Here is a 15,750-nt window from a genome sequence, read left to right on the forward strand (position 1 = left end):
GGTAAGGCACGCGCCATCAAATGGATGACTTGCTTCCATCCCTGGAACCCACAGGTGAAAGGAGAGTAAACCCCCACATGCTGCCCTCTGACTTCCATGCATGTGCTGGCGTGCACATAGCTACCTACACAAACACATGAATAATTAAAAGAAAATTAATGAAAGGGAGTTACTAGCAATGGGCTCTTCTCTAAGCTTGCTCACTTCATTTCTGTGTTGGGTGCTGGGATCACCCCAGGGTCACACCTACACCAGAAAACAGTCAGCCACAGAGCTGTAATCCAGGGCACAAACTCTGCCTCTTTAAAAAGTCAATTTCCTTTTTCTTTACTAACTCACCACCGCCTGAGTGCTGGGATCGCAGGCTTACACCACCAGTAAAACAAAAGACAGGAGGCAAAGGTGGAAGTACAGTGTAAAGCACAAAGAGGCGCATTGATCGTGAGGTTCCTTGTTTAGAAAGTGTGTGCACGCCATTGCACTTAATGGCTAAGTCTTTATAAAGTAAGGTCCAATTGTAATTAATAACTAACTGGCTGTGCCAATCCCACAATGCTTGGTGATGTTCACAGGAGTGGAAACGGAGTGTTTATCTCTGACATTGTGAAAGGTGGAGCTGCAGCCGTTGATGGCAGGTTGATTCAAGGAGACCAGATCTTGTCTGTGAATGGAGAGGACACGAGACATGCCTCGCAGGAGACAGTGGCCACCATCCTCAAGGTGAGTCCCTACGCAGCTTCCAGCCTGGCTGCAGTGAGCGATGTTCATGGAGCTGGCCCAGTCTTCCTGGCCTTGGTTGGATGTTTTTGCTCTGTTCTCACTGGAAATATAATACCTGATGACCAAGAACAGCTTTTTTTTTTTTTTTTTTTTAAATTAAGGAAATGTTTTCATTCATTTTACACACCAATCAAAGACCGCCCCCCCTTCCCTCATCCCACCCACCCAGCCTCCCCCTCCCAACCAAGAACAGCTTTAAAGGAAAGCTATTGTGCTGACTAAGCAGACCAAGGGAACCGCTTGGGGATTCTGAGGTAGTTTCTCATGCTAGTGACGGTTCCAGCTGTCACACTTGTCATCCAGCTTACTGGACAAAACGTGCTGTCCTAGAGCATGGAGTCCAGCCCTCCCCTCTACGTTAATCAACCCCAGTTTTGATGCTAGAAGGAAAGGCTAACACTACTCTAGACTGGCTTCTCCATTTCACAAATGAAGACAGTCACACAGCCCTGCTTGGGTGGGTTGCTCCCACCCTGGGCTCTGGTGAGCTTGTGGAAGTCCGCAGCTCAGACTTCGCAGCTGAGGGGCTTCTGCCTCATGAACCTCCTTCTCCTTTGGTTACAACCAGTGGATCTTAAAAGCAGCTGTGGAAGCTTGTGCAGACAGATGAGGTTTGTTTTAGTAATCAGGGTTCCTGGTACAGACACCTCAGTTACTCTGCAAAGGAGGCCTAGATTTGTGAACTGTCTCCTATTGGATTTCCCACTCTGCTCTTTCCTGCCTCTTGACTATTTTGTTCTTGAGTACTTTCACCAGAAGGGGAGAAAGCAGTTGCTATCAAACCCGTTCGGTGCATCTGAAGGGCTCAGGATGAAGCTGCTGGCTTTCTGTTTGGTTTGGGTTTGGGAGGACTGGTTCCTTACCCCCTAGGAAGCCTCAGCCACAGGAGACTGCAGGCTGGGCTCTGATGCTTTAGATCATAAACGCTACTGTGTTTCACTTCTCTCTTTTCTTGTCTTCCAAGTGCGTCCAGGGCCTTGTGCAGCTGGAGATTGGGAGACTCCGAGCCGGTTCCTGGGCCTCCTCTCGGAAGACCTCACAAAACAGCCAGGTTGTTGATGTCTTCCTAGCCCACTCCCTCACTCCTGCAGCCGTGGGGAAGTTGCTCATTTCATAAGCGATTGTTTAGAGAGGATGTCTGATGCATCACGTAGTCTCAGCACCAGCTTCAGTGCGTCTTCATAGGTTTGAAATAAAAACGAAAGGTGATGTGGGAATTCATTAAGGCCCACATTTCTCTTTCCTTTATTGCCTCGAAGTGTTTTCGTAGAACCATTTTTCTCTCCTATTCTGAATTACCTGTGCACACACGTACACAGCTGTGTTTATTTTAAAACAGAAAAAAAGAGGTAACATCTGGTGGCAATTTGACCCTCATTAGCACAACATTGTTCTGTTCATCCAATTAACATTGCTATAAAGTTAACTTGTGAATAGCCACTCACACATGCTGAAGGCAATTAATGGTGTATTCCTAGGAGAGCCAAGTCTGGGGGTCTCTCTTACAGCAGGGAGGTATTAGTGGGTGACATTTTGTGAGTTAGCAAATATATTTATTTGCAAGACTGATGTCAGTACCACCTTTTTAATGAAGTATTTTCACGGTAATTTTGTGTGTGTGTTATAATGGCTGCACACTCAGTCTACCTCTCTTGGTCCCGCTTGGCACATGATTCAGCTCTAGAAACTTGCACGTAGCCCCTAGTCTCTTTGAGGGTTTGGACAGCCCCTTCCTGAGGTGGAAGTGTGACTGTTAGTTCTCTTCTGGTGCCTTCTAGCTACCTTCTAAGGTGTCCTGGCTTTGTGTTGGCAAAGCTACATCTGCAAAGCTGTCGGCTGCTGAAGCTGCTGGCTGCAGCTTTGCCTCATGATTAGAAAATGGCGAAAAGCTGTCACCCAGGGCCAGTGAGTTGGTGGGGACATGCACTTGCCGCCAACCCTGATGGCCTGAGTTTAATTCCTGGAACTCTTGTAGAAGGAGAGAAGTGACTCCCAAAAGTTGTCTCTGACCTCCACACTCGTATTATGGCATGTGCTTGTACACACGCACATGTGCACATGCACACACGCACGCACGCACACACGCACAAGTGTAATAAGAGAATTATAAATATATATCATTGATCAGATGGAATCACAGACTAGCTGCTTTGACTTCAAGGATCTTCAAAGCGGGCCCAGCAAGATGGCTCAAGGGTTAAGATTACTTTCTGTTCTTTCAAAGGACTCCAGTTCAATTTCACATGGTGGCTCACAACTGTCTTTATCTCCAGTTCTAGGAGATCTGACACCTATACTCACATAGACATAAGCACACATAAATACAATCTCTAAAACAATCAAACCTAATGCACACTGTTAAATTTGGACCCTCCCTCCCATTCCCGGCTTCTGTAATTAGCAGCAGACATAGACACTTGGTGCTGCTTATTCTACAAGCGAAGAGCCAGGGATGCAGTGGAGACTTAAGTTACAGTTGGAGCTGCAGATACACACAGCAGTCCCAGGCATGCTGCTCCTCTGGTGGAAGACCTGTCCGTGTCCCATGGTTCCTTTAAGCCTCATTGTACATGGGAGACTAGAGTGAGCCATACTGGACATAAAACTGTGATTCCCATTGGTCTAACAATTGAAGTGGTGGGTAGACTGGGTTTCTGACTCCTGGAGGAATGTATGTAAGTATTGTCATGATTCATAAAGTTCACGGTTGAACCCAGGGCTTTGCATGATAGGCATGTGCTCCACAGACTGAGCCAATCTCCAGCTTTATATCTGCTTTTCTACATCTTACTTAATTGTAAGTTTGTACAATTTGGTGTTTGACAGTGGGTAAGTATAACTGCTGGTTCATAAATTTCTATTCCAAGCACCATATAAACTGGGCATGGTGGCACACACCTGCCATCCTAATACCCAGGGAAGCAGAGACAGTGTCCCAAGCTCAAGGTCATGCTCAACTAGATAAAGTAATACATAAATAAGGTAAGATCAGCTTAGGATACATGGGACCCCTGTGTCACACCAAAGAAAAGTGTGCCTATCCTAAAGTATACAGATATCTACACTCTATATGAAAATGAACTTTAAAAAGATGAATTAATTGATGAATAGAAGGTATGTGATAAAGAAAATATAGGGCCTGGAGAGATGGCTGAGATGTTCAGAGCACTTGTTACTCTTACAGAGGACCTGGGTTTAATTCCCTGCACCTACATCATGGCTCATGACTATCTGTAACACTAGTTCTAGGGGATCCAGTGCCCTCTTCTGGCTGCCTCAGGCTAGTGCACACACATACATGCAAGCAAACCACATGTATAAAATAAAAAGAAATAGTCATTTTATTTTTCAGTTTATTTGTGTTTTTATGAAGGAGACTTTGTTTGTGCCCAGGGTCAGGATCCTCTGTCTCCACTTCTTTGGTGCTGGGATTATATATGTATGTGTTTGTCAGGAAAATGTAGCAGATTTTCAATTATGGAATCTGGGTATATCTATAATTCTTATAACATTTCTGCTTACTTTAAATTTTTCTTATTTAAGAAATATTTAAGTGTTTTAAAGCTTCTTCTATAGTTAAATAAATGATCACTAAGGTGTGGTAGGTGTAGCACCTTCCTGCCATGCATGAAGCCCTGAGTTTGATCCTTAGCACCAACCAAAAAAAAAAAAAAAAAAAAAAAAAGCTGAAGCTAGGGCCATGATGGCACACACTTGTAACTCAGTGCCCAGAAAGATCTAAGTTCAAGGCCAGCCTATGTTACATAGAAAGACCCTGTCTCATAAATAAAACACATTGTAATTTACCAAACGGTCATAGTGATGTTAGCCTTAGCTTTAATCTTCAGTGTAGTTAGGCATAGGCTTGAGAACTGGGTAGGAAAGTTAGAGATTATACTACCCACATTAGAAGGGTCTTTGCGAACATGTGTGATTTTGGATAGTCAGTAGCTGTCTATAAATCTCAAATATCTATTTCAGTGGGGGAAACAGTTAAATAACAGGTCTAGCAGGTTGGATTGAACCATTTCTGATTACGAGACAATGTTTGGGATAAAAGTGAGGTACCCAGAAGTCGGCTCTTTCCCCTCGGTGGTTGTTACCTTCTCCAGAAGTCTACTCAGCCGCTTCATACACGAGGCTAGGCGAGGCACGGGCTGTGGTTGGGCTGACTAGGGTCAGGTTGTTTGCTTCCTCAAAGGACAGGGCCAGTCACTGAAGGCTGTAACACTCTGGCAGCCTAGGAAAATGTCTGATTTCATGTGCAGCAAAAGCAGCTGGAGTTATCTGTTCTTACTGTGACCACGATGCAAACATCTGCAGTGGGGACACAGAGGAGCGAGCATTTAGATGGGGCTGGGTGGTGAGGGGTGAGCACAGCGACTAGTTTTCTTTCTTGACTGCTGACCTCGGCCACTGTGAACTCTGATTAAAGATGTATCTCTGGGGCCACGGTAGTGCCTGCACGCAAGTGACCAGTGTCTCTTTTTCAGGGGGATCAGCACAGTGCCCACAGCAGCTGCCGGCCTCCCTTTACCCCTGTCATCACTGGCCTACAAAACCTGGTTGGCACAAAAAGAGCTTCTGATCCTCCCCAGAAATGTAAGTTCAAGGCCAGCCCAAGCTACTTAGTGTGGCCTATTTTAGAAGAAAAGGTTGGGAGTGGAGACACAGATCCCATAAGCCCCAGAAAAGCAAACACGTAGAGTGCATCAGAAAGTAGATCTCTCTTTTACAGAGAGAACCTGGGAACATTGCAGGTGGCTAGAGGGGGGAGAAGTGCATATGTCCTGGAGAGCAGAGTGAGCACTGGGGTTTTGAAGTCCTTCTTGGGTAAAGGTTATCTTTGAGTAGAGCAGAAAAATGCACAATGAAACACAAATGTGTTGTTCCAGCTCTGAGTCACCATGTTCCAGGCCATTGCTGCTGCAGCCCGTCAGCTTTGGTCAGACCAAACGATTATTATGTCCACGTCTGTCCATGCTGTGACACTGCCCCTGAAGACTCAGTTGGGTCCTGATGCTGAGGAAGGGTTTGCCTTGCTTGCTTTAGTTTCTTTCTTGAAGCCCTAGAAGAATGCTCCTGTCTTTATGGGAACATCACATCTTAAGCGTGTTACCTCTGATGCAAAAGCATTAATGAGTGGTCTTTGCTTCTTTCATAGGCACAGAGGTGGGACCAAGGACTGTTGAGATAATCAGAGTAAGTCAGTTACTGTTTTTGTGCTAGTTTGTACGTTTTCTTCCTGAATGTAACTTATTGGGTTATTTGTTCTGTCAAGTTAGTAAAGTCTGGCCAGGCGGTTGTGGCGCACACCTTTAATCCCAGCACTCGGGAGGCAGAGGCAGGCAGATCTCTGTGAGTTCGAGGCCAGCCTGGTCTACAGAGTGAGTTCCAGGACAGGCTCCAAAGCTACACAGTCTAGAAAAATCAAGTTAGTAAAGTAAATATGTAACAGAAATAGACTTTTGTTTTGTTTTGTTTTTTCGAGACAGAGTTTCTCTGTGTAGCTTTGCACCTTTCCTGGAACTCACTTGGTAGCCCAAGCTGGCCTGGAACTCAGAGATCCATCCGCCTGCCTCTGCCTCATGAGTGTTGGGATTAAAGGCATGCACCACCACCGCCCGGCCAGAAATAGACTTTTAAAAAATAGATTGAAACACATAAGTGACCATTTTGAATATTTTAGTGTATCCTTTTCATAATAATGTGTGTGTATATATGTATGTGTGTGTGTGTGTTTAAATTTCACACAACCAAAGTGTATTGAACCTTCTCTTGTAGCTCATCTTCTTTACCTTGCTGCGTGAACATGGAGTCATGTCAGTACTCTTGAAAGCACAGAACATGGTTGTCACTGGTGATGTGATATTCACTTCACTGTCCAGGTGTTCCTAGAACGTTCTTAATCAGCTTCCTCACATTAAAGAATCTTCATGCTTCTTTTTATTTTTTTTTTAGACTTATTTTTATTTTATGTGTATGAGCGTTTTGCCCACATGTAGTCTGTACACTGTGTGCATTCCTCTGTAGCCACAGAAGCCAGAAGTGGGCAATGGATCCCCTGGAACTGGAGTTACAGATGGTTGTGAGCCACCACATAGATGCTGGGAGTTGAACCTACATCCTCTGCAAAAGCAACAGATGCTTTAACTGTTCAGCGTCTCTCAAGCCCCCATGTTTGATATTTACGTTATATAACAAACATCACTGTATTTACATTTTGGCCTATGTTGTAAATAATCACCTCAGGATTAATTCCTACAAAAGAAGCTATTAGATCCAAAGCCATGCTTGGAGCTAGGCTGCAGCTTGGTTGCAGAGCGCTTGGCTAGCATATGCGAGGCTGTGCGTTCCATCTTGGGCATGGTGGGGTGCTTCTTTTTAAAGGCTGTTAGATGTGGTTGAATTGTTCTTTTGAGAAGATTGTGTGAGGTTTATTCCAGTTCTTACATTTTCAGATGCTGATTTTCAGCTCACGTGTGATTTCTGGAATATTAGAAAGCAGACTATAAACTTGAGGTTCAAGACTAGTACCAGGACTACGGCCCTGTTGTAATCAGTATAATCACCTGCAGTCAGGTGATTCCTGCACAGCTCGGCCCTCTGGATGCAGTCACAGCTTATGTCTACCACTCACTCTTTGTGTTTATTTGGGAGAGCCGCCAAACAATATTATAGGCTGGGTGTCTTCAATAACACATGCTCGTTTCACACACTTTTAGAGGCTAAAAGTTCAACATTAGGGTTAACGTTCTCTGAGCTCTCTGTGGCTTATAGATGGCTGCTGTCCTGTGGTGGCCTCATGTGACCTGCCCTTTATGTGTTTCCTCGTTCTTCAGTCTCTCCTGTTACATAGCCTCTCTCATGAGGATTCCTGGTTGGACTGATTTAAAGCTCACCCTAGTGGAGTCATGTTCTGAGGAGCTAGAACTTGGGGCTTCAATATTAAACTTTGATTGGACACAATCCATCTATAACATCAAGTCACTGATCTTTCATTGAGTCAGCCTCAGTTTTGCCATCTATAGCATGGACTTGTAAAAGTAACTCATATTCTAGACCAATAGGGATTAAATGCTGAGCCTGCTGCCTCATGCCTATAATCTCTGCATTTTGGAGGCTAAGAGAAGAGGATTGCCATGGGTTCAAGACCAGCCTGAGCTACATAGTCAGTTCCAAGCCAGCCTGGCCTACAGAGACCCTATTTCAGAAAACCAAAATTAAATAAATGAGATAAGATACATAGAGTATGTAATTCTGAGTCCCCCCACCCAATAGATCAGAAATGGTATCTGTCCTTCCTGGCTGCAGTTTAGCCAAACTTACTTGTCCTGTATCTTTCCACTAGAGTGACAGTTCAGATGCTCTGTGATAAAGAAGGTAAATGTACCAACAGTATAAAACACAGATGGAGCTAAGGCCAAAGTATTCTGAGATTCTGAAAATACTTTATATATCTTTAGCCAGTTCAGTCCTTTCTTTTTATGGCTTCTGTAATAGGCCTACTTATACCCCCTTGTTCTCACATGGTCTATCTCTTGACAACTAGAGAGATGGGTTAGCAGTTTAGAGCACTGGCTGCTATTCCAGAAGACCTGGGTTCAGCCCCCCAGCATTAGTCCACAAGAGTCTAGAACTCCATCTGTAGGGCATCTGTGGTGGTTTGGCTGAAAATGCCCCCCAGAGGCTCATATATTTAATGTTTAGTTCCCAATTGGTAGACTGTTTAGGGTGAATTTGGAGGTGTGGCCCTGTTGAAGAAGGTGTTGTCACTGGGGTGGGCTTTGAGGTTTCAGAACCCTACAGCAGGCCCAGGCCCACTTCTGTCTGCTTTGCCTATGGATAAGATGTAGGCTTTCAGCTACTGCCCCAGGACAGGATCCAAGACCCTCTTCTGGCTTCTTTGGGTCCTGCACACATGTGGTACACAGGTGTACATGCAGCCAAAACACCCATATTCAGAAAATAAGTTAACATCTCCTGGAATTTTGCACAGAAGGCATTGCCTATTGATCGATGCATTTAGAAGGTATCGATTGGACACAAATTCTGTGAATCAAGATAAAATCTCCCTGGAAGTAAAGCATTGCAATTATCCTAAATTACCATTATAGCATGGCAGCACTAATGGTAAGAGAATAATGAATCCTTCTATCATCTAGGATGTGGGCTATGTATGTGAAATACGCATGTCACAGCTCACATATAGAAGTCACAGGACAACTCGGGGGAATCGGTTCTTATCTCCCCACCCCCACCCTGGTTACCAGGACAGGGTCTCTCTAGTTTCTGCAGCTATGAGGCATACTCCAATCTCGCTGGCCCGGGAGCTTCCAGGCACTTCTCCTGTTTCTATCTGCCACCTCACTGTAGGAGTGCTGGGATAAAGCGACTTTCAGGGATCGAACTCAGGCCAGGCTTGGGTTTTTATCTTCTGAACTACTTCCATGGCCCTAAGGTAGAGTGTTTGGCCTTGCTGGTGACATTTTATTTGGTTTGGGCTCTAGAGGTTAAAGCTGGAACATCATGCAGACTAAGGCATGTTCTGCCATGAGCGCCTCTCAGCCCCTACAAGTCTATTCTTTTTGTTAAGTCTTTTAAAATTTATTTATTTTTATTTGGTATGTATTGGTGTTTTGCCTGCATGTGTGTCTGTGTGAGGATGTCAGATCTTAGAGTTACAGACAGTGGTATGCTGCCATGTGGGTGTTGGGAATTGAACCTGGGTCCTCTGGAAGAGCAGTGCACTTAACCACAGAGCCATCTCTCTAGCTGAGACAAGTCTGCTCTTAAGTTCTCTTCATGTGGACCTTTTAGAGGTGCTTTTCTGTTTTCCAGCTTTATTAGGATATAAATGATGATCACTAAGCTATGGAAGGTTGTTTCTTTTGTTTCTGTTTTATTTTTTGAGACAAAGTCTCACTGTGTATCTCTGGCTAGCCTGGAACTTGCTATGTAGACCAGGATGGCCTAGAACTCACAGAAATCCATTTGCCTCTGCCTCTAGAATACTGGGATTATATCTATCTTTGACTATGAATTTGTTTGTTTGTTTGTTTGGTTGGTTGGTTTTGGTTTTGGTTTTTTGAGACAGGTTTCTGTGTATCTCTGGCTGTCCTAGAACCCACTCTATAGACCTGGCATCGAACTCAGAGATCCACCTGCCGCTGCCTCTTGGAATTAAAGGTGTGCACCACCACCACCACCACCCGGCAGCTATGAATATTTTTACATGATAAGTTTCAACTACAGAAGCTGTGACCATGTAGATCTTCACCTCACAGAGTAGTACTTATATACCCTGCCTCTGTTGTGTGTTTCCCCTTGCTGGGGTCCAGCCAGGGGCCTGATACAGGCCCCTCCTGTCTATAAAACAGGGTTCCAGTGTTTGCTTTCAACTGTCCTACATGTTCTGAAGAACCTTAGAGGAGAAGATGGTCACAGTTCTGTGCATGTTAACAAGCTTAGATTGCATCGTGGACCTCATGAATGTTGAGTTTTGTCTACCCTGAAGAACAGTGGTGCCTAGGCTTTAGCAGGCAGTCAACCCAGTTCGCTGGAGAGTGCAATGTCTGTCTGCCTTGTAGTGATGCAAATCAAAGTTTAATAATCAAAAATGTCACAGAGAAACCCTATCTCAAAAAAAAAAAAAAAATCAAAACTTCTGGTATGCTGGTTGAGGTCTCTTCTACACTTAGTGATTAGTGCTGAGCCTGAGACTCCCATGCATCTGTGCTCAGAATTGGGGTCTCTTTCTAACTCTTTCCACTCTATCTTTAATTATCCAGCAGCCAGATATGCCTGTTTTGGGTTCTTCCAGCACCAAGGATGGGTTTACATCAGAATGTCATCAGTTCAGCCACCTTTTCAGCTCCCAGTTTGACTGGGAGTCTCCCTCAGAGCAAAAATGGAACACACCTGCATGTGCACACACACATACATACATATGCACACATGCCCACCTGCATGTGCTCACACTCACAAGTGCGTGAGCACACACACATGCACACACATGGTAAAGCTGGAGGCAGTGTGCCCCTGCTGCTGTCAATTCCCCAAATTTCCACTTACCACTCGGTTTAGTGTCTTTCTGTTCTGGAAGCTATGGGCTGTTGTTATCTGCATTTTGACAAGACTTCTCCACTCTAGTCAGCAGGAGCGATAGATAGACTTAGTGAGGGTGCCAGCCCGCTAGAACTGCAACTTGTCATTTGTGCCTTCAGCCCTTTTAAAAATATTAACCCTCCCATGATGGGGAGGGGGCAGGATCTCTGCACAAGGGTCCATCTTTGCAAAGATTTTTGCTACTAGTTTGCTTCCCTCTCAAAACTGTTGTCACAACAGTGGGCACCCTCTAAGATCCTTTGTTGAAGGCAGCCGTGCAGCTCTTTTGAAGCCAAGTGTGTTTGTTCACACCCAGAACATGATATGCGTGGCAGTTTAATCATAAACACCATATGAGAACACACTTGCCAAGGCTGCGTCAAATTGGCCGCTCCACTGAGCAGTGAAGGCTTTTGTTTTTTTAATTTACTGCTGCTATTGGTTTTTATGGAGCCTCTTCTGTAGGCCAGGATAGCACTAGTTATCTTATTTTTACTCAAATTATCACCAGGTACTCTGCAGTCTATTTCCCATTTTGTGCATAAATTGGAGGCTCCCAGAGACAGACTTCTCTGAGGCCCCAACAGCTGCCCGACTTCGCAAGGTGACACAGGCCTTTTTGATGCCCTGCACTCAGCTCCCATGTTATGCTGGCCTTCTACATTATGGAGAGTTTCTGTTCAGTGCAATCTGAGGACAGTCTATCCATGCCTGTTACTAAAGGTGCAGGTCTTCTCTCTCTTTTTAGGAGCTCAGTGACGCCCTTGGAATCAGTATTGCTGGAGGAAAAGGAAGTCCTTTAGGAGATATCCCTATATTTATTGCCATGATTCAGGCCAGTGGAGTGGCCGCACGGACCCAGAAGCTTAAGGTAAACGTGAGGGAGGCGACTGGCAGAAGGCTGCCAGCTCCTGTTGGCTGGGGAAGGAGGTTGTAGCCACAGGGACCTTGTTTAAAGTTGGAATTGCAAATCCAGCAGCAGGAGCCCATGCTGAGGGCAGACTACATTAGCAAGACTGCAGACCTGAAATTCATTAAGTCCCTGGATGTATAAAAATGTTGTTTTTAATCAAAGCATCACAGTAAAAGAAGGAATCACAGCGTCTTCCAAACCTCTTGAACCCCTTTAGCATGTCATTTACCCAAAATTGGTTTTTAACTCAGATTTGATTTGGAATCTTCCACCCACTGAAAAGTATCAACATTTTTATGATTATTTTTCCTATTGTCCCTTAATCTTAACAAAGGTATAAAAAGTAAGCAGAAAATACTTGGCTTCCTCATCAGAGCTTCATTGAACAGTTAATTTGTGCACCCCACTCTTACTGGTGAGTGGATGTATAAAACACTACTACTACCAAAGTACAAAAGTGACCTGCAGTGCCTTTTAATAATCAAATCTCACCCCCTTCTTGTTTCTCTGATTGGGCTGCATTTGGAGAAAGGCATAAAAATCCCCATGCTCCACAAGAGCCAGCCCTCAACAACAAGACAGATGGGAAATACAACTTACCAAGAGTTTTAGGCATTCTTCTCAAATTTAATTTTTCCTAATGATAGTGATTTTCCCCCACTTTTGTCCTTCCAGGTTGGAGATCGGATTGTGAGCATTAATGGGCAACCTCTGGATGGACTGTCTCACACAGACGCTGTTAATCTCCTGAAGAATGCCTTCGGGCGCATTATCCTGCAGGTATTGCGATCAATGGGGAACCAGCTGGGAGAGGCAGATAAGTGGAGACAGAAAAGACAAGCGAAGCGTCACTGGCATCACCACCCAGCAGGCTGCTCGCTGATGGGAATTATGAAGGTTGAAAGCGAGAAATTATTATTTTTATTCAGAAATTCTTTAATGCCACCCGTACAGGCGCGAGCAGGATTATATGAAAGTATAACAAGGGGAGAAAAATTACTCTCAGCTTCACGTGATAAATCAACAAGGCTTTTAGCTTCCAGCATTCTTTTGTAAATTGAGGTTTGCGAGGACTAGGAAATGACTTCCTTTCTTACATCCAAAGACTGGTACTGGGCAGCCCAAGCACTGTTTCCTATCCCTTTAAAGGCAGAGAAAAATGCTCTTTCTCCGACGCCATGAATGGTTGCCAGCACCCTGCAACTCTTCCTACCTAGTAGTCATCAATTAAGGCAGACAATTATTGAGCAGCTGTGGCCCCGTGAGGACTGTCCAGAGGTGGGGGGGGGGGCAGTCAAGCCGGGCTGTTCACTTCCCTCCCTCCGTTTCAGCCCTCACGTGTGTGTCTCCAGGACTGATGCCCTGCAGAGGCTCGTTCTGGCAGTGACCCTCACTAATGAGTGGCCCTAAAGCGAAGGATTATAATCACAATACCTCCGAAGAGGTAGTAGAAGATGATTTTAGGTAAAAAGAATAAAACCCACGGCCGGCACTCAGATCATCCTTGCCTTTAGAATAAGAAGATTGAATGGAAGAACCTTGACATTGGAGAGAAGTGATTTGTGGTGCTTAGCTCCGAGACCTCAGTGGTCTGGGTCCAAAGTATCAGAGCCTTTAACAAGGTAAAGAGCTCTCAGTACACGTGAAGGGGGGTCATGAAACACTGTGGCTTCAAACAAGAGGCCGAGTGTTATTTCGGTCCTTAAGCGTCTGCTGAATGCCAACCAAAACAGTGCGTGAATGGCCTTGGCGCTGCTCCCCTGTGCTGCTCCCCTCGGCTGCGTGCTGGCCTCACTTAGGGTGGAAGTGCCAGGCATAGTTATTCACACTCCGGCTGCAGGAGCTTTGTTCCTGCTTGCCCATCCCCCCAGTGATACTGACCCCTAGTAGACTTTGTGGAGCATGCACCAAGCCCTGGGTTGAGTCCCAGCACCCTTCCACCCCACCCCTAAAAAGACATAGTGGAAAAGTATAACATTAACCACAATTTAAAATTACCTTGCAAGACATGGCACCTCTCAGTAATGGGGGCTGGCCAGGAGGATCCAGAGTTCAAGGCTGTCCTTGGCTGCATAATGAGTGCAAGGCTACCTTTGGCTACAGAGTGAGTTCAAAGCCAGCCCTGAGCCACTTGAGTCTCAAAAAAAAACCAAAAACCAAAAAACAAAAAACAAAAAAACAAAACAAACAAAAAAAAAAAACTTAGGGTTTAGAAGCTTAGTTTGGTGGCCATGTATATAATCCCACACCCCAGGAGTTCAAGGTCAGTCTTGGTGCTAAAGAAAGTTAGAGGCTAATCTAGACCGCTTGAAACCTTGTCTCATAAAAACAAAGTTCACAAAGGTAATACTTCATTCTAGTTCAATTGCTCCTGCTAGCGTACTTTTAAAAAATATTTCTTATAACAGGCCTAGGGAGATGGCTCAGCAGTTGAGAGCATTGCCTGCTCTTTCAAAGGACCTGGGTTTGATTCCCAGCACCCAAGTGGTGTGGTTCACCGCCTCTGTAACTCCAGTTCCTGGGGCGTCTGATGCCCTCTTCTGGCCTCCTTTGGAATTACATGCACTTGGTATACAGACACACACAAGCAAAAGGCCCATACAAATGAAATGAAAAAATTAACCTTTTCAGATTTTATTTAAATAGTTTTTATAAAGTAGCAAGTGTACTTTTAATTGATTTCAGATAAAAGCTATAGAAGAGTGAGTGCTTCTGCCCACTCTGACAGAGAGCTGCTTTTGTTTGATTTTGTTTATTGTTTCAGACACGGTATCTCAGTGTATCCCTGGCTATTCTGGGATCCATCTGCCTCAGCCTCCACAGTGCTGGGATTACAGGACTGTGCCACTGTGCCATCCTGGCTTATTCATTGTTAAGAGCCTGTTTGTGAAAGAGATCCTTTTTTTTTTTCCTGTTTCTGTTTTAAGAAGGAAGTAACAACTGATTTCAAGGTGTTCTGTCTTGCAAATCATATCACTTGATGTTTTCATTTTCTCATCTGCTCTCTGAACAGATCAATGGACCCTCTGAGGAGTCCACAGTTGAGGTATTCATGAAAGAATATGGAGCTTTCGTGAGGGCAGATGTAGTAGACACACAAAGCTTAGCAAGGTCCCCTCTCAAGTTCCTTCCAGTCACATGGTGTTTATTTGAATTAAACAATGTGCAACATAATTGTATGGCAGATGGCTCACCACTAGGCGATTCTTTTTATTGTCAGCTAGACCTTTGGGAGGGAAGTAGACAAGGCCAGGTAATTGTGCCTGCTGATGTGGAAAAGAGAAGTGTGTATGTATGGTTGGTGTATGTATGTGTGCAGGCCAAAGGTCATTCCTCAGTTGAATTCCACCTTCAGCAAGCCCCAGCCTGTCTCCACCTCTCCAACACAGGAATTATAGGCACACACCCTACTTCTTGCTTTTTATGTGGCTGCCAGAGAGAGAGCTCAGGTCTTCATGCCTGAGAGGCAAGCCCTTTACTGGTTGAGCTATCTCTGCAGCCCATGGGAAAGACCTACTGTGGTGCAAGCGCTCTACCACTGAACTAAATCCCCAACCCCATAAAACTATTTTTAATCCATCCATACTCTGCCAGAAAAAAAAGGTTTTTATTTTGTTCTAAGGTTTATCTTATTTTTTACTTATGTATAATTGTGTGTGTGTGTGTGTGTGTGTGTGTGTGTGTGTGTGTGTGTGTGTCTATGCCTTCATGTCAGTGTGAGTAAATGCCACATGTGTGCAAGTGCCATGGGGCCCAGAAGTGGGCATCAGATTCCTTGCAGCTGGAGTTACATGCAGTTGTGAGCCACCTGATGTAGGTGCTGGGAACTGAACTCAGGTCCTCTGAAAGAACAGCAAGCCCTCTTGACCACTGGGCCATCTTGTCAGTCCAGTAGAAAAAAATTCCTTTTTGTTTCTAATTTTCAACCTTTTGTTGAGGACTTGAGGGGG

General features: G+C 44.7%; 1 protein-coding gene across 2 annotated transcripts in view; it reads left to right on the forward strand.

Moving 5' to 3' along the window:
* The window catches only part of Patj (PATJ crumbs cell polarity complex component), a 325,946-nt gene that overhangs the window by 285,432 nt on the left and 24,764 nt on the right, over positions 1-15,750 (forward strand). For both annotated transcript variants that reach the window (XM_036177074.1, XM_036177075.1), the window contains 6 exons: positions 573-720; positions 1,745-1,831; positions 5,274-5,382; positions 5,945-5,982; positions 11,636-11,758; positions 12,476-12,580. In XM_036177074.1, coding sequence (XP_036032967.1) covers positions 573-720; positions 1,745-1,831; positions 5,274-5,382; positions 5,945-5,982; positions 11,636-11,758; positions 12,476-12,580 — 610 coding nt within the window. The remainder of the gene's footprint in view (positions 1-572; positions 721-1,744; positions 1,832-5,273; positions 5,383-5,944; positions 5,983-11,635; positions 11,759-12,475; positions 12,581-15,750) is intronic.

The sequence above is a fragment of the Onychomys torridus genome, chromosome 2, assembly GCF_903995425.1.
Source record: "Onychomys torridus chromosome 2, mOncTor1.1, whole genome shotgun sequence".
Classification (NCBI taxonomy): Eukaryota; Metazoa; Chordata; class Mammalia; order Rodentia; family Cricetidae; genus Onychomys; species Onychomys torridus.